The sequence below is a fragment of the Emys orbicularis genome, chromosome 5 (genome assembly GCF_028017835.1).
Source record: "Emys orbicularis isolate rEmyOrb1 chromosome 5, rEmyOrb1.hap1, whole genome shotgun sequence".
Classification (NCBI taxonomy): domain Eukaryota; kingdom Metazoa; phylum Chordata; order Testudines; family Emydidae; genus Emys; species Emys orbicularis.
In genome coordinates, this window is record NC_088687.1 from 72,776,087 (window position 1) to 72,796,075 (window position 19,989).

At 37.0% G+C, this 19,989-nt stretch overlaps 1 protein-coding gene across 1 annotated transcript in view; it reads right to left on the reverse strand.

Annotated features, from left to right (window-relative positions):
- Positions 1–692: 692 nt before the first annotated feature.
- NEK1 (NIMA related kinase 1) overlaps positions 693–19,989 on the reverse strand; it is a 72,333-nt gene continuing 53,036 nt past the window's right edge. Inside the window, exons 18-25 of the mRNA XM_065404788.1 lie at positions 16,089–16,191; positions 12,366–12,449; positions 11,700–11,783; positions 9,643–9,720; positions 7,287–7,382; positions 5,409–5,582; positions 1,058–1,123; positions 693–962 (exon numbers count right to left, since the gene is read on the reverse strand). Coding sequence (XP_065260860.1) covers positions 693–962; positions 1,058–1,123; positions 5,409–5,582; positions 7,287–7,382; positions 9,643–9,720; positions 11,700–11,783; positions 12,366–12,449; positions 16,089–16,191 — 955 coding nt within the window. The remainder of the gene's footprint in view (positions 963–1,057; positions 1,124–5,408; positions 5,583–7,286; positions 7,383–9,642; positions 9,721–11,699; positions 11,784–12,365; positions 12,450–16,088; positions 16,192–19,989) is intronic.

A 19,989-nucleotide genomic window follows, 5' to 3' on the forward strand; every position in this document is an offset into this window, starting at 1 on the left:
TTCAGCTTTCATGATAAAGAGATTGCACTACTAAACTTGTATTAGGTGAACTGAAAAATGCTGTTTCTTTTCTCTTTTACAGTGCAAATGTTTGTAATCAAAAATAAATATAAAGTGAGCATTGTATACTTTGTATTCTGTGTTGTAATTGAAATCAATATATTTGAAAAAGTAGAAATCCAAAAATATTTAAATAAATGGTATTCTATTATTAACAGCGCGATTAATCGCGCAATTATTATTTTTTAATTGCTTGACAGCCCTTGAATATAGTCATCTTCAAGTCTTTGAAAGATGTGGACCGAGAGGCAGAGTAACCATTTAGGTAGTGAAAAGGTTATAATTAGGAGCACTTTCATTCTGGTGAACTGATACCATACACAACAGATTGGCACCTAGATATCAGTCATGGAAATTCTCAGGTAGGCAAAGCAGAAAGCTTGCTTAGGCTAGGTCTACACTGGGGGGGATCGATTTAAGATACGCAAATTCAGCTACGTGAATAGTGTAGCTGAATTCGACGTATCCGATCGGACTTACCCCGCTGTGAGGACGGCAGCAAATTGACCGCCGCAGCTCCCCCATCGACGGCGCTTACTCCTACCTGGGCTGGTCGAGTATGCGCGTCGATTTGGGGATCGATTGTCGCGTCCCGACGAGACGCGATAATTCGATCCCCGAGAGATCCATTTCTACCCGCCGATCCAGGCGGGTAGTGAAGACAAGCCCTTACTCTCTGTCCCCGAGAACGATTCTTCCATAGTTAGCTGTGCAAGAGGAACCACCAGCTCAGCTGCTGCAACCTCCCATTTCTTGCGATCTACTAGAAGAGGATATTCTTCTTCTTCTTTACTCTCTTCAGCCACAGCTGTCTCACAGGTGTCTTTAGGCTCCTTTATTCCTTTTACATCTTCCTGTGTTTTAAGATTTTGATTCAATCTTCTTAGTATTTCTCTTTTATTCTGAAAAAGGGCAAAAGTATACCAGTTAAATTATTCTAAATTCTGAAGGGAAAGGAACAGGAAAATCAAATAAAACCAAATGTAATTTGACTAACTTGCACAGCAAGATCTGCCTTCTTTGTTTCCTCTGTGGTTTCCTGGATAGCAGTTGTATTTTCATCCTATAGATCCAGGAAGCACGAAATTCAATGCAAGAAAGGAAGTCAGAAAAATATCTTTAGAATATTTATAGTCTGTACTGGGAGAAGGTTTCTAAAAATCTGTCCGATAACTGTTCACTCTTTTTATTCTTGTACAATACTTTTATTACGTAGCTTCCCTCAGAGAATTTCTAGGACAAATTTTGTCTTTGAAACATTCAGTACCTGGAAGTTAACAATTAAAAAGCCAAGAGTCTGTATAAGCAGATGGTAAAAAGAAGGATTAGAACATAAACTGGGGGAGATAAAGTAGGGCATTATCTATGAAAACTCACATCTGTGCCTGAAGTTAAGATTGAGTAACTCCTGAAAGAACAGATAAAGGGCAGGGAAAGAGTTAAGGTACTCCTATACAAAAAGGAAAAGGGAAGGGAAGACATAAAATCTTCATTACAAATAAAAACGGAGTGGCTAGAGAGTGGTTGGATTTAAGTACGGAGAAGAATGAGAGAAACCATCATCTTCTCAATATTTGAGCACAAAGTAATCAGTAGTATCAAAAGTAGTCACCCAGATCAAGAAGGAAGGAAGAGAAAAAAATGGATCCACAATTGTTTCAAAAAAGTACAAATGCTATTATGTTAGCAACTATATAACACCAGTTTATGGTGGCTCCTTATTTATGGCTACATTGAGATTTTTATCAAGTATTTCTGAACTTTTATGTCACACAGAAACATATATAGGAGCTTAAATATTTGAAAGGTTTTGGTATTAGAAATATTACGCAACATTTTCAATCTGTGAAATGAAAATGTTTAGAATACACTGAAAGGCAAGTGATAACATCAAAGTTCAGGTTATGGTGACTAGGAACAAGAAAATTACAACTTTCTAGAGGGGAAAAAGAGTGGGTGGAAAAAGGCGACTGCTGTTGGTACAATCAGCTGCCAATGGATGTTGAAGAGAGACGAATGCACTAAGGAGCATTGTTTGCTAGAATACAGAAAATCCTGGAATGTAAGTGGGATATGTGATAGTAAGGTTCTATATAAACTCAGGAAGCTCATTTTTAAAAATTCAGGGTACTGATTTCACTAAATGATAGTTTCTTGCTATAGTAAATGTGACAACTATTCATTAATATCGCAAGTGAGTGATAAGCATTACCAAACATCACTGCATGAATTTATCTGACTTAACATGCTTAAAAGTTGAAAGAAGTAGAAGGAAATAAGCAACTGAATGATGTAATGAAAACAGAGTTCTTGTAAAGTAAAATGTACGTCCTGCCAACAGTTACTAAGCAGCAAGAGAAAAGATTTAGGGTTATCACAAAAATGTGGGTATTAAATCAGGGTGTTTTTTTGGGAGGGTATTTTTCAGGATCAAATGTGCCACTGAATAGAATTATCTATTGAAATGGAAGAGCAAATCATTGTCAAGTTTGATGAGACCTTTTTTTAAGCTACTGAAATGTAGCCACAGTATTCATTTAAATTAGGGCTGTTGATTAACCGCATTTAACTCATGCGATTAACTCAAAAAATGAATTGACATTAAAAAATTAATCACGATTAATTGCACTGTTAAACAACAGAATACCGATTGAAATTTATTAAATATATTTCAATGTTTTTCTACATTTTCAAATATATCTATTTCACTTACAAGACAGAATACAAAGTGTACAGTGCTCACTTTATATTATTTTTTATCACAAATATTTGCACTGTAAAATGATAAAAAAAGAAATAGTATTTTTTAATTCACCTCATACAAGTACTGTAGAGCAATCTCTTTATCATGAAAGTGCAACTTACAAATGTAGGGTTTTTTGGTTACATAACTGCACTCAAAACCAAAACAATGTAAAACATTAGAGCCTACAAGTCCACTCAGTCCTACTTCTTGTTCAGCCAATCACTAAGAGAAACAAGTTTGTTTACACTTACAGGACACAATGCTGCCCACTTCTTAATTATGTCACCTGAAAGTGAAAACAGGCATTTGCATGGCACTGTTGTAGCTGGTGTCGCAAGATATTTACATGCCAGATGTGCTAAAGATTTATATGCCTCTTCATGCTTCGACCATCGTTCCAGAGGACATGCTTCCTTAAGTCATTCATTAATTAAATTTGTGACTGAACTACCTGGGGGGAAATTGTATGTCTCCTGCTCTGTTTTACCTGCATCCTGCCATGTATTTCGTGTTATAGCAGTCTCAGATGATGACCCAGTACATGTTGTTCGTTTTAAGAACACTTTCACTGCAAATTTGATAAAATGCGAAGATATCAATGTGAAATTTCTAAACATAGATACACTACTCGACCCAGGATTTAAGAATCTGAAGTGCCTTCCAAAATCTGAGAAGGATGAGGTGTGGAACATGCTTTAAGAAGTCTTAAAAGAGCAACACACTCATGTGGAAACTACAGAACCCGAACCACCAAAAAAGAAAAATCAACCTTCTGCTGGTGTCATCTGACTCAGATGATAAAAATGAACATGTGTCGGTCTGCACTGCTTTGGATTGTTATTGAGCAGAACCCATCATCAGCATAGACGCATGTCCTCTGGAATGGTGGTTGAAGCATGAAGGGATATATGAATCTTCAGCGCATCTGGCACGTAAATATCTTGCGACGCCGGCTACAACAGTGCCATGCAAATGCTTGTTCTCACTTTCAGGTGACACTGTAAACAAGCAGCAGGCAGCATTATCTCCTGTAAACATAAACAAACTTGTTTGTCTTAGCTATTGGCTGAACAAAAAGTAGGACTGAGTGGACTTGTAGGCTCTAAAGTTTTACATTGTTTTGTTTTTGAGGGCAGTTATTTAACAACAACAAAAAATCTACATTTGTAAGTTGCACTTTCACAATGAAGAGATTGCACGACAGTACTTGTATGACGTGAATTGAAAAATACTATCTTTTGATTACAAATATTTGCACTGTAAAAATGATAATCAAAAATAAATATAAAGTGAGCATTGTATTCTGTGTTGTAATTGAAATAAATATATTTGAAAATGTAGAAAACATCCAAAAATATTTAAATAAATGGCATTCTATTGTTTAGCAGCGCGATTAATTTTTTTTTTTTTAATTGCACGATTAACCACAATTAATTTTTGTAATCGCTTGTCAGCCCTAATTTAAATCTTTTTTCCAGGCCTTCCACCAGCAATTCAATCTAAGCTTCATTTTAGCGTGTCTGTTCATCTTCAACATAAAAACAACTGCAAGTCAGTCAGAGACTTGGAACTTGCTAAAAAAGTTACAGCTTTTAACGTGGCACAAAGTGAACAATTTAAAGAAATATGAACTATTGAGTTTAAATTTGTTTAGATGAGTAGACCCAAGAAAGCTCTATAAATAGATGTTTCAAGTGAAAAAAAAAAAAAAAGGAAAAAAATCAAAGGAATCAACAGTAACATTAATGCAAGATGGATGGTTGAATATAGGAGAAGACATGATGAGAACTATCCATATTGAGGAAAAATATAATCAATGGAAATATGTAAGAATACATGATTGAAAAAAATCCTGCAGGATATTGTGTCCCAATCACTAAAGATACTATCCAGAGCCCCAATTCTACAAACACTTAAACATCCTTAATTTTGCTCCTGCATTAGTCCACTGAAATTAAATGGGACGCTCACAATAATAAAGTTAAGCTCATATGTAAGTGTTTGCAGTATCAAGTCCCTGAAATACAGAAAAAAGAGCAATATGAAAGTCTTTGCTATTGTCTCAGACAACAAAAATAATAGTGACAACAGTTACTCCTTTTTCAGAGTTTTAAATAGTTTACTAACTATGTCAGAAGTTTTAGAAGATTGTAACACAAAATAGTTGTAAGTTCAAAAATTGTTTTGCAACCACCATTACATTGTCTGTGGGCTGGAGGGGGGAAGAAGAACTGATGCTCCAGCTTCCCAATGACCTCCCTAGAAGTTTCCAGACTGTGGGCAAAATCCCGGCCTCAGTGGACTTCAATATATGTATTAGCTCAAGTGGTGATATTCTGGATTTTTAGTATTTGGATTGATTGTAAATGAAGTTGACCAATCTAAATTATAAATTGATTATCTCTGTGGAGATTAACTTGATAGATCTGTAATTTATACCAATACTAATTCCATCAATTTTTAAGGTATCCAGTTTTCATTAAAAACATGTGGTGTTCTTAAAGTTTATAGATTCCGAACGGTCTTGGATTAATATATCTTCTAAAATCTTGTGGCAGGTCAGCTGATTTTTGTTCATTTTAGATTTTAGAGGAATACCTACCACGCCCACTTCCTTCAAAGCTGAAGTCATAGAGATAACTGGTGTACTGGGCTTCAATGGAAGTTGTGGTTTGGCAGGCGGTCCTCCAGGTTCTTGTTGCCCAGGCATAGGACTAACCCCAGCTGCCGACACATTAAAAGGCACCATAGGATTCTTTACCCCTTTTGCTGCCAACTGTGTAAAAAAAAAAAAAAAAAAAAAGCCATTCTATGTTAACATAAACCAACAGAAACAGCACAAAGTTATCAATGTACCATGAATCTAAAGTGAGATTGCCAGTTTCATTTAATCCTATGACAGAAAAAGATTTTCCCCCCCTTAAACTGTCGAGCATTATTAATTTTGTTTTTGAGGAACTAAACGTAAGTGGTAAATATCTTCCCTCTGTAAAGGCAGGTTTAGATTCTTAATTTATTATTAAAGACCAACACTTTATGCTGAAGGCTTAACTCATGTAAAATAAAGCAGCAATATAGTAGAGAGGCACTTTCTAAACTTAGCAAAACCCAAAAAGAAAGGGGTATTAGAATGGAGAAATAAAAGGTTCTGCATGTATGCACTAACAGGGGTCATAATTTAAAAAAAAAAAAAAAAAAAAAAAAAAAAAAAGGTTAAACAATTAGAAATATGGGAAATTAGCCAGATTGAGGTGAAGGCAGATAGATTTCAGCATCCAAAGAGTTACCATAGTAAAGGCATGATAAACTGCTGATCCAAAGTTTGATGGTAAAACCCCTTGAAAATAAGGTAGTTTCAGAATATAGACATGCAAAAAACATGGCTCAATGACATCTCAAGTACTCACAGGTAGGTTTTTTTAAAATTACATGATTTAATTTGACAGGACATCTTTAAAAATAGTTAATGAGAACTATTTTAAAAAGACCCTGTATATACCCATGAAATATTTAAAAGACTTGGGGGAGGGGGGTGGTGAAATCACACCACAAGACTAGAAGCTTCTACACTTACTGCTGGGGAACAAGACGACAGTAAATATTATTTGTACTTTTCCTCCTTGAATTTTTGCCCAAAATGCTTTTTTTTTTTTGGCCTATTTTAAAAAGAGTAGTGTTTGTGGGTGTTAGATTTTTATGCAAACCTGCCTTTAGCATTTTCAGGTAATTTCATTATTTAATTTAGTTTTAAATTCACAACAGTAGTGACACCAAGTGAAAGACTGAAAATAGCACTATTAGCCTGTCATATGTTGAAAACAAGTATAAATTACATCATTCATTCTTGCCACTGTTGCAGTTCATTGCATCAATAGAAACCAGTTAAAATTAATCATTATAAATCACCATTTGTTCATTCTTTAAAGTTTTTATGAGTTGAGCACAGCTTGTCACCTGACAAGCTTCTATGTACCATGAAAAGGGACAAATAATTTCACACATCATTTCATGCTGCCTAAAAAGATCACTAGCTGTACTCTTTCAGTATTTCCTACTTAAAAGCATCAAAGCATTTTTCTCTTTTGCTGCTATTTTACCAATCTGATTTTTCACTCCAAAGTTTTTATGACTAAAAGAACAGTTATGTGGATTTCAATAACAAATGAACAATAGTAAATATTTTAACATGATCCTAATGATTTTTTTTTAAGTTCAGTGTACATTTCAAACTAAAAGCCAAGATTTTCATACCTGGTGCCTGAAGTTAAGATAATAAATAAGAGAGCTCTGACTTTCAGAGACGCACAGCTCAGTTTTAGAAGCCAAAATTACAGTTACAGAGATCTGAAAATCTTGGCCTTATATTTTAGTCATATGAAGAAAAAGTTAACACTGTACTCTTTGGCTGAGAGACCAAGTCTGGGGAGTGGTCATGCCAAATAAAACCAATACTGTGTAAGAAAGCTTTTTTTCTTCTTACATGTTCTTCCCAAGCTTTCTTCTCTCTTTCATATGCCTCCTTTCTCTTTCGCTCTAGTTGCTCTTTCAGAACTGCAGCTCGCGCATTTGCTTGGGCCTGCAAATAAGAAAAAAGAATAGGCTTCAATCCAATCTCATAAGCAGTTCTCCAACTTCTTCATTCTGCAGACCACTTCAAATGAAACATCCCAGATAAGGGGTGGGCAAATTTTTTGGCCTGAGGGCCACATCGGGGTCCCTAAACTGTATGGAGGGCCAGGTAGGGAAGGCTGTGCCTCCCCAAACAGTCTGGCCCCCTCCCACTTTCCACCCCGACTGCCCTCCTTAGAGCCCCCGACCCATCCACCTCCCCCCCCCCCGCTTCTTGTCCCCTGACCGCCCCCTCCCGGGACCCCCTTGCCCCTAACCGCCCCTCTGGAACCCCACCCCCTATCCAACCCCTCCGCTCCCTGCCCCCTGACTGCACCCCAGAACCCCCTGCCCCTTATCCAAGCCCCCTGCTCCCCAGCCCCTTACCATGCTGCATCAGGACTGGCAGCCACGCTGCCCGGCCACAGCCAGCCATGCCGCTGTGCTGCCCGGCAGAAGCTTGCAGCCCTGTCGCCCAGAGCACTGGCAGCACGCAAGCTGAGGCTGCAGGGGAGGGGGCACAGCAGGGAGGGGCCGGGGGCTAGCCTCCCTGGCCGGGAGCTCAAGGGCTGGGCAGGACGGTCCTCTGGGCCAGATGTGGCCCGTGGGCCATAGTTCGCCCAGCTCTGTCCCAGATCCTCAGTTCTTCAATTCTCAACATGTGACACTTTGCATGTCAAATATGAGAACTAATGTCATACTCAGAAAACACCCAATAATACAAAATAGTTCCACATAAAAGTTGGTGAACTACATAAGTCTTTTCAAGACAATCCATCCTGCCCCAAGTATATTTTTTAAAAGGTGATTCTAATGTCAAAATGTCCTTGTACACTTTTTATACAAACAAAATGGAAATAAAAACCTTGAAATAAAGCAGCATTAAGATGAAATTTTCAATACAGAAGTTCAAGGTCATGGTTTCTACAGAAAACCATAACTATGTTAAAATAAACATTAAATGAAACATTTTGCATTTCTGTATATAATACATATACAGAAGAGACCAAAATTAGTTGCTTTAATCATAATAGAACAGTCACATTTGTTTTCACAATGCACATTTCCCCCCATCAACTTTAAAGGACACATACATAGTATTAGTGTGATATAGTTATTGTTACAAGAGACCATGGAGCAGAATTCAGACTAAAAGCTCTGAACTCTGTAGACCTCCTGTAGAACAGAAAGCTAAAAACTTTGCTAGAGAAATATAATTATGAAATTAAGCCATGAGGCCTTATTCACAACTACATTTATGGCAGGCTTGAAGACAAAGCATACAAGAGCATCTGGAAAGTCTTTTCTTGCCAGTATTCAATTAACTCAACCCTTCCCTTCTCCCCACAAAAAACAATAGACAGATTATTCATGGTGCACTCAGTCTTCCTCCTTTTCCACATCACAGCATTTCCATCATACCCACACCAAACTGTCTTCAGAACCAAGACTAACAGTGAGAAAAGCTTCACTCAAAATGTAGCTTTTTTTTTTTAAATGAACAGGTCATAGTGTAAGTGACCAAAAATAAGCTTTAATATTGAAGTACACCTCTACCCCAATATAATGCGACCCGATATAACACGAATTTGGATATAACGCGGTAAAGCAGCGCTCCGAGGGGGCGGGGCCGAGCACTTCGGCGGATCAAAGCAAGTTCGATATAACGCGGTTTCACCTATAACGCGGTAAGATTTTTTGGCTCCCAAGGACAGCGTTATATCGGGGTAGAGGTGCAACATGTCAACTTTATAGTTTTGTTACTGCAATACAATTCGAAGTATTTATAATTCTTTCACAAAAGTGTACACAAACCTATTGTCTGTGTTAAGTTAAATGATTAGTTTAAACTCAAACTACTCAGACTAAACTTACTTTTACATGTCCATCAGACTTCTCCACAACAACCTGAAGCTAAATGAAGAATGGTCCATAGTGCATACTTCTAGAGAATGTATGTTTTGCTACAGAAAAATACAACTCCTCTTCCTATATAGAGAGGGTGTCATTAAAACACAGATTCACGCATTACAGTATTTAATGTTTTATCTATCCTTACAATGAAAAATACCAAATATATGGTAATGTAGTGTAGCTACTGCAAATAACAAATGTACAATTTTAAAACTGTGACACTGTATTCCTATTCTACCGCCTGATTCAATCCAAATAGAAGAATATTAAGTGGATTTTAAAGAATTTATTCTAAACCATTTTTTTTCCATTACCTTTAGTGCTTCAATTTTTTTGCGTCTCAATTCTGCTTCTTCACTTGCTTCTTGTCCATCAGAAATGTCAGCTTCATTCTACAAAGTAAGAGTTCTTAAAAGTGAGCAAGTCATAGTTAGCTCACAGATTTACAGACCTGAAGGCCAGAAGGGAGCCCGGCGATCAACTTGTCTGATTACCTGCATAACACAGGCCATAAAATTTCACTCAGTAATTCCTGTGGTTGAACTGGAACACATCTTTTATGAACAAATCCAGTCTTTAAATTGAAAGTTTGGAATTTTTACAAACCAAAAGAAAACAATTCTTTAAGTGGGCTGTAGCCCACGAAAGCTTATGCTCAAATAAATTTGTTAGTCTCTAAGGTGCCACAAATACTCCTGTTCTTTTTACCTTTAAACCAGTTACACTGTAAATGCATACAGAATTTGTTTCTATTAAGATCAATAACCACATTAACACAATATTAAGGTTGCAAAGCTTAGCACTCATGAAATCAGAAAGTTAAGCATGAATGCACAACTTTAACTCTGCCTGTATACATTACAAAGCCATCTCTAATTATGCCATCACATACTATTAGACTGTATTTAACATAAAACTATTTATGAAAAAGGCAGCAGATTGGGCAAAGTCCGAGATACTGTATGCCCTTTGCCCAAGCACAACAAGCACCAGAGTGCCCATCATTAAGTGACGCACAAGCATTACAGGAGAGGCATATGTTAAACCTCAGGAATTTAGCTTCTGCCATCATAGCTAGAGTCTTGGTAATGGAAGTGGGCGCCAGGCCTACTAACTAGGAGAAAAACTGTATGCACCACTGGGCAACTAAAAGATAAGCTAACTAACAGAAAACTAACTACTACTAGAGTGGCAGAGAAGTATGAATACACCACGAGAATTCTGTTTCAGTGATACAGAGAATAAGATGGAACTGAGGGACAACTGGGACCTCCTTTGCTCTTTATGCCTTATGAGGAAAAAGGGGTGTGAAGGCATCCAGGGTGCAGCTGTGGCCCCAAAAACAATCCTGGTCAAAAGAATCAGATCTCATATGCGTGAGGCACAAGCATATCAAAAGTAGAAGCCATATGAACAATTACTTGAAGAAGCCATGTTAGCATAAGTAAAGACAGTATTCTAATAGATACACACAAGGGATCAGAGTTCAGATTGAGCATTCAGTCTTAACTTTTAGATTTTATGACTTGAGTGCTTAACTGTACAACCTTAACACTTCATTGGCAGGGTTCTTTCACATAGCATTTCTATGGAGTTTTAAAAGTAGCAAGTATTTTTAAAGGAAAGAGTCCCCAGTTCTAATAGGCAACAGGCAACAAATGTAAATAGTGCTTTACCAACATAATTGGTAAGCTTCACACTTGTAGCTTTAACATTCACTAGTTAGTAAAAGATTGATTAGCAAAATCAAACATTTTCATACCTGCATAAATATACAGCCTTAAGAGCAGTTTAAAAATTCTTAATATGTACTCTGCCCCTCTTGGCCCTCGGGATTCCCCCGGGTTCCTTGGTTGTAACCCTGTATCATGGCAGTTTTTTGGCCATTTAAACTGATCCAAATCAATTTCCATTTTAAATCTGTTGATGGCATTTCAATGCCTTAGGCTGGATTAAAGAACAAAATACACAAATTAAGGATACAGCAAGAAGGCAAAGCCAGACTAGAATGAAAAAATAAGTACTAGTACTCAAAGAGCACATCAGCTGTATTTTTTCAAACTTCAGCAGTTTTTTTGTAGAATCTTCTTTAAAAGATTGTGGTTCCTGGGTTGTTTTTTCTCTTTCCATTACTTTTTAAGAATAAGAAAGTTTCGCACTCTTACTCCACAAGGGCTATATGGATCTGCTCATACTTAATGAAAAAAGATTCACTTCTAGATAAAGCCTCAACATGGAAAATGTCAGCCTAAAAGGTGTATTTTTTTTTTTAAAGGGAGAATTACACCTGCATAAAAAGATCTCACAAACAATAGTCTAGAGCCTTTCACTACTAGCTCCTCAAAGCCTTTAAGAGTTATTTTTGTCCAACCTTTTCTCCACGAAGTTTAGCTTTAATCTGCTGGCGTTCATTGAAGTTTTGAAGTCGGATCTGTCTTAATCTTGCCAAGTATTCCTATACGAAAAAGGAAGCAAAAGTTTCAACTAAAAGGAAACAATGAGTTTTGCATTTTGTATCTAAATTCATATGGTTCCACAAAAAGGTCAAATAAAGGAAAAACTACTGCTATTGCTAAATTAACATTAATTTCTAAAAGAAATTCAGCTGATTTCTTCTCTAATGAAATGAACGAAAACCATAACTAGTGTTCCACAATATTAAATTTGGTAGGCTTAAGGTTATTAAGATTGGTAAGATCTGGGGAACTAGGAGTAGTTGTATTTATTACAAAAAGAATGAAGATAGGGGTTGGGATTTTGTTTTTGTCTGGGATGTTTGTGTTTATTTAAAAGAAAATAAATGTTTTTTTTCTTTTTGAAAGAAGACTTATGTAGACAGCTATTACTGACTTATGTAGACAGCTATTACTAAGACTATTGAGCAACAAACTCTAGGACTATATACACATTAATTCCTGGGGATCTATGAAGTTCTTATATTTGTTATAAATTATAAACCATGCAGGAAAACAAGGCAGAGGCAAAGTCAAAGTGATGCTATTTTGTGATGAAGGTGGCAAACATGCGGGTAGCATACCTCTTCCTCCTTGTTTCTGGATTTCCTTCCTCTTGCAGAAATGGGCCTGCCTCCATAGATAGCTGCCAGGTTTTGCAGTGTACCCTGTTCACCATTTAATGTATCAAGTTTAAGAATGACTAGGGCCAGAACATTATCTACCTTATCCAACAATAACTGCACTAAATTTCTTATTGGAAACATAGATGACTTTCAGCTCTTATGAACTTCCCTGACAAAAGTCTTATTTACAAGAAACATTTGATAGTAATAATCAAAACCACTGAGTAATCAAAGAGAAAGCCTCAGAGCATTCTAATATATTAGATTTTTATACATATTTAGCTCCCTCTTCTGATCTCCATGTGTGTCTAGTCTTCTCTAGCTAAATCTTTTATATTATAAATTCTCTGGGGTATGGGCTCTCTTTTTACTTGTCTTTTGCACCATCTTCAGCACACAGGTGACAATAATAATGCATTCTTCAGCTAAACCTAGAATATCTAATCATTTTTATTTTAGTTTTAAATGTAAAATATTAACAATAGCTCATGGAAATTTTATTCATATCAAAAGTTCAACTATTTATATATACTAATCTAAGTACTCATCACAGCATTTACTAGATTTAAAAATAGAGTTGTATTGTAAACTGACCACTAGAAACATATTTTGCTTTTCCCTGCACTTCCAAAGTGTTTTCATACCAGAAAAAATAAATAAAAATAAGAAAGGTATTTCTTGTTAAAAAAACATCATTTCTAATCCAATTAAAATGTTTGGTTTCATGACATTTGTTAAACAAAAACACAAAGAGCATATATGAACACTGGTTTTTCCACCAATCCAACCAGTATCAATGTTGGCTACAACAAATATGAAGTCCTATTTTAAATCAGAAAAGTCACAACTGTGAAAGAGAAAGTAAATGTTTTGAACTGTAAATAAGAAATACAGTAAAATTGCCTGGACTGCACAGACAAATCCAGGGAACATATTGCCTAACTGTTACCAACAAAAGTTTAAAACTCCTTAATTTAATTACCAGTTCTTACGGAACTGCAGCCCCAAACTAGCGACCCTTTATTCACACCACACCAAAATCAGACTACTTGTGCAAGAAAGGGTTTCATGATAGTAACTTTTGCAAACACACACACACACACACACACAACCAAAAACTAAGGAAGCCAATAATTAAAAGCACAAGGGAGTTCACAATATAATAAAGCTCTTCAAGACAACTGCACAAAAACTTTAAAAGTTTACATTTTTCAACAGTGAGGTGGCAGTCACTTCTACTTCTGCTTGAAATTTGAAAAAAACCTGAACAGTTAATTCTAATTTGCACAGACAGCCAATTCACTCAAGACTGTCCCATTAGTCAAAACAAAAAAAAACGGAGGTGCATGTAATGAGATGCCCCTGAGTGGGTCATCAGCATGGGGAATCAAATCCGGGACATCTGGTTCTAAAAGTATAAGTCTCTACAGCTTGAGCTAAAAAACCCATATTTGTTAACATAAAGTCAGTAACTAACTTGTAAATCTCTATGTGGTCCAACCACTAGAAAGGAATATAGCACCACGCTGGGTACAAGTTACATGCTCCCACTGGCTGAGGAAACAGAGGTCCACACAGCTCAAATTCCTATAGAGGTCACTACTTGTAACGTGATTTCACAGGTAAGTTTTTGGCAGGTGAGGAAGATCAGATCTGAGACATCTGGATTCAAGTAGTTCAAAGACTGCAGCAGACTGTAGTGATCCAATTACTAGAGAAGGACTGCACAGCACAAGAAGCCTGGGTTACATAAGATCTGCCATGACCAGATGGAATTCTGATCTCAATTTAGTATTGATAAGAGTCTCTCAAAGTAGGATAGGAATGTTTCTAACAGTTAACCCTTTCAAACTACAATAGCTGAGCTGAATGGAGAGTTTTCCAAATATTATCACAATGGGGGAAGGGGAGAGGGGAAGAGAGAGGGGGGATTTAAATTCCCAACTCTTATAAAGCTGGGTAACACATGGTACCTATTGGCTTTACAAAAAGGCTCACTGTCACCTCAAATTGCTTAAGTCTGCTTTTCATGTTTATATTTAAATTAGCTTAAAATTATGTCTGGCGGCTTTGGAGCCATGGCATTTTAGATTAGAAGTGGTCTCTAAGTGAGAAAGTGGAAGTAAAAGCTTTAAGAATTTAGGTATCTAATTAGACACACTCAATAATACTTCATTCAGTGTTTCATAGTTGAGTTCCTCTCAGAATAGGAATATTAGAACCCTGTATTGCAAGGATTTGGATTTTATAATGCAAGATAGCAATGCAAATTCATTAATAGTCTAGGCCAGAAACACATTACTCACAGTAAGGATGGTTGAGGGGTCTGTCAGTTCAGTTATTGAGCCTCGAGACTTTTAGCTAAAACACAATCTAGGTCTACTACATTTATCTGAGGTCTGGTTTGGTATCTTTATTTGAGTCATAGTCCAACTCCTAAAAAGCCAGTGTTCACATCATTAAATCTCACACATTAATTAAGCAATCTTGGTGATTTCTTCTCTATTATATTACATTAATTGCAACCAAAGCCAAGGACTGAATGGATATCAAACACTGAACTCATCCCTGAAAGTGAGCCTTTTCCTAAACAAATGTAGACCATTTTTGTCATGAAGGTCACTTGTTGATCTGAGTTATGGTTTTGAAAGGTGTAATCTGTCTTCATGCCACCTTAAGACAAAGACACTGACAGAAGCCTCTTAAGGATGCTTCACTACCTTACACATCAGCAAAGGGGAGTGTAGCAATCATCAGAATTGAAACAAATAAGATGTATAAGGAATTTGCCTGCTGGCAGCAAAATTAGCCCTGAAATGAAGAAGTGGCCAGTAAAAGAATACTCTGAGATTCAGTAATACCTGAGTAAGGGGACTCATTTACAGCATCGTTGTCCCTTTGACTCAACCGCAACAAGACTACAACCAGCTCCAACTGGGTCTAAAGGACAATAATATTGTAACGGGACCCCTGACTTGGTTGTATTTGTGGTGTTGACTGGTGTTAGAAAACACAAATCCCTCTGCCTATTCAAAAATGAACATAGTTCAACTGAACAATGGAACAGTCTTAAGTAAATAAAAGTTATTCAGTGAAGCTGCAGTATTGCGAAAAACTTTCCAAAGGAGTATTACATTCATAATTGAAACAACTAGTTGGACACAAAAAGGTAACTCATTTGAACCACTGTTCAAAAGTTTTAACTTCCATGACAGGTTAAAACTATTTGTTGATTTTAACTTTGATGTTGAGAGTTTATACATACGTTTAAAGTATATCTAGTAAAAATTATTTTAATGTACTTAGGTTATTGTAAATCAAGCGAATGTAGACATAGTGGACAAACTATCATAAACTGCAAGCTGCTGAACAATGCATACAGTTAACATAATGAATTTTAAATGTGCCTATCAATGTAAACATTATTTTCCAGTTCTTATCTACTTAAATTTATAACTTCAAAATAAATTTTTTAAAACTCCTTCAATATGCAACTGTTACTATAAGATAATCAGCAACAGTTAAAAGTACTTTTTTAAAACGTCATCTGACGATTAATCATAAAACCAGAGAGTAAAATGTTTGACAATGAAACACTACATCTCACTTTTCAAAAGGATGTATATTCATAACTAACCATTATTAATATAGTAAAATAAATATGAAGACCAAAGCCCATACCATATGTCCTTCAGCACGAGCTTTGTTTTGCATAGCTTCCCTCTTTCGTTGCCAGAATTCTTCAACTTGTTTTGCTCTTTCTGCTGCTACCCATCCTCTTTGCCTGAGTAATCGGAACATATGCCAATTAAAAGTTTCTGAATGCCACATTCAAAATGAATGTATTCACATACAATAACAGGAGAACAAAGAAGTCAACATTCTGTGAAGGCACCATCTAATAACACCTTTTTACCAGCCAAAACAAAACATAGTCATTTCAAGCTCACTTGGTTTGTCCCCACTTTTGAAAAAGCAATTACAACCCACAATGTTTTCCATCCACACAGTGGGGGGGTCTTACAACTTCGCTAATGTGGTTATTTTTACTAGAGCGTGAAGTTATTCCAGAGGTTCTCAAATTGTAGTGTGTGGATCACTAGCAGTCCATAGAATACTTGAAGATGGTCTGCAGAGAGCTGGCTGGTCACTTGGCACTGACTGCTCCTTATTTCCAGCTGCTAAACGTCATTAAAAGACGGCCAAAGATACAATAGTTTAATGTGTAAGCACAATTGCTGTAGTTGCCAAGGGGTGGTATGCAACTGCAAATGGGAGGTGGCACATGCAAGTCTGACTTGGAAAGGAAATGGTGTATGACATGTGGTCTATCCCATGGTAAAGTTTGATAACTACTGTTCACTTCATATTAACTGATTTGTGAGATAAAGAAATTCTGCCTCAATACTATATCACTCAATCATGTTAGCTTATATTACAATTTTGCAGCACAGATGTTTTCCCAAACAGGAAACTACTTTTCCAAAGACTAAAAATAAGACAACAAGGTTGTCATGGCAAAGGCAGCAATCAGATATTAAGATATAGAAAATAACATGATAAAATATTTTTTTAAAAGAAAAAGTATGAATTTAGACAAAAATGACAAAAAGTATAATGGTTACAGTACCAATCTGGTGATTTATCACACATTAGAAATGTTAAAAAGGTGAATGAAATAACGTTGTAATGCAAAGATATTTCGGTTTTATTCCTGAGGATTTTACAAGTGAATCAATTATGGTTGCATCATGTTTTCCAGTTGGGTTTGCATTTCTCCCTCATTCCTCTGTGCTACCTCAGGCTGTAATATCAAACTGCAAAATGTCAGGTTTCAACACCCCCTGACACATCTGTAACCTTGTTTTCTCTGGTGGCAGACAAGCTTGAAATCATGCCATTGGAAACAATAGTGTTCCAACTATCTCCAGAAATATAGTGTAAGTCCGAAATTTCATTGTTGTTTGATGCTGTGCAAGACAAAGTAATATCATAAGAACATAAGAACATAAGAAAGGCCGTACTGGGTCAGACCAAAGGTCCATCTAGCCCAGTATCTGTCTACCGACAGTGGCCAATGCCAGGTGCCCCAGAGGGAGTGAACCTAACAGGCAATGATCAAGTGATCTCTCTCCTGCCATCCATCTCCATCCTCTGACGAACAGAGGCTAGGGACACCATTCTTACCCATCCTGGCTAATAGCCATTTATGGACTTAGCCACCATGAATTTATCCAGTCCCCTTTTAAACATTGTTATAGTCCTAGCCTTCACAACCTCCTCAGGTAAGGAGTTCCACAAGTTGACTGTGCGCTGCGTGAAGAAGAACTTCCTTTTATTTGTTTTAAACCTGCTGCCTATTAATTTCTTTTGGTGACCCCTAGTTCTTGTATTATGGGAATAAGTAAATAACTTTTCCTTATCCACTTTCTCAACATCACTCATGATTTTATATACCTCTATCATGTCCCCCCTTAGTCTTCTCTTTTCCAAACTGAAGAGTCCTAGCCTCTTTAATCTTTCCTCATATGGGACCCTCTCTAAACCCTTAATCATTTTAGTTGCTCTTTTCTGAACCTTTTCTAGTGCTAGAATATCTTTTTTGAGGTGAGGAGACCACATCTGTACACAGTATTCGAGATGTGGGCGAACCATGGATTTATATAAGGGCAATAATATATTCTCAGTCTTATTCTCTATCCCCTTTTTAATGATTCCTAACATCCTGTTTGCTTTTTTGACCGCCTCTGCACACTGCGTGGACATCTTTAGAGAACTATCCACGATGACGCCAAGATCTTTTTCCTGACTCGTTGTAGCTAAATTAGCCCCCATCATGTTGTATGTATAGTTGGGGTTATTTTTTCCAATGTGCATTACTTTACATTTATCCACATTAAATTTCATTTGCCATTTTGTTGCCCAATCACTTAGTTTTGTGAGATCTTTTTGAAGTTCTTCACAATCTGCTTTGGTCTTAACTATCTTGAGTAGTTTAGTATCATCTGCAAACTTTGCCACCTCACTGTTTACCCCTTTCTCCAGATCATTTATGAATAAATTGAATAGGATAGGTCCTAGGACTGACCCTTGGGGAACACCACTAGTTACCCCTCTCCATTCTGAGAATTTACCATTAATTCCTACCCTTTGTTCCCTGTCCTTTAACCAGTTCTCAATCCATGAAAGGACCTTCCCTTTTATCCCATGACAGCTTAATTTACGTAAGAGCCTTTGGTGAGGGACCTTGTCAAAGGCTTTCTGGAAATCTAAGTACACTATGTCCACCGGATCCCCCTTGTCCACATGTTTGTTGACCCCTTCAAAGAACTCTAATAGATTAGTAAGACACGATTTCCCTTTACAGAAACCATGTTGACTATTGCTCAAGAGTTTATGTTTTTCTATGTGTCTGACAATTTTGTTCTTTACTATTGTTTCAACTAATTTGCCCGGTACCGACGTTAGACTTACCGGTCTGTAATTGCCGGGATCACCCCTAGAGCCCTTTTTAAATATTGGCGTTACATTAGCTAACTTCCAGTCATTGGGTACCGAAGCCGATTTAAAGGACAGGTTACAAACCTTAGTTAATAGTTCCGCAACTTCACATTTGAGTTCTTTCAGAACTCTTGGGTGAATGCCATCTGGTCCCGGTGACTTGTTAATGTTGAGTTTATCAATTAATTCCAAAACCTCCTCTAGTGATACTTCAATCTGTGACAGTTCCTCAGATTTGTCACCTACAAAAGCCAGCTCAGGTTTGGGAATCTCCCTAACATCCTCGGCCGTGAAGACTGAAGCAAAGAATCCATTTAGTTTCTCCGCAATGACTTTATCATCTTTAAGCGCTCCTTTTGTATTTTCATCGTCAAGGGGCCCCACTGGTTGTTTAGCAGGCTTCCTGCTTCTGATGTACTTAAAAAACATTTTGTTATTACCTTTGGAGTTTTTGGCTAGCCGTTCTTCAAACTCCTCTTTGGCTTTTCTTATTACACTCTTGCACTTAAGTTGGCAGTGTTTGTGCTCCTTTCTATTTGCCTCACTAGGATTTGACTTCCACTTTTTAAAGGAAGTCTTTTTATCTCTCACTGCTTCTTTTACATGGTTGTTAAGCCACGGTGGCTCTTTTTTAGTTCTTTTACTGTTTTTCTTAATTTGGGGTATACATTGAAGTTGAGCCTCTATTATGGTGTCTTTAAAAAGGGCCCACGCAACTTGCAGGGATTTCACTTTAGTCACTGAACCTTTTAACTTTTGTCTAACTAACCCCCTCATTTTTGTATAGTTCCCCCTTTTGAAATTAAAGGCCACAGTGTTGGGCAGTTGAGGTGTTCTTCCCACCACAGGGATGTTGAATGCTATTGTATTATGGTCACTATTTCCAAGCGGTCCCGCTATAGTTACCTCTTGGACCAGCTCCTGCGCTCCACTCAGGATTAAATCTAGAGTCACCTCTCCCCTTGTGGGTTCCCGTACCAGCTGCTCCATGAAGCAGTCATTTAAAGTATCGAGAAATTTTATCTCTGCATTTCGTCCTGAAGTGAAATGTTCCCAGTCAATATGGGGATAATTGAAATCC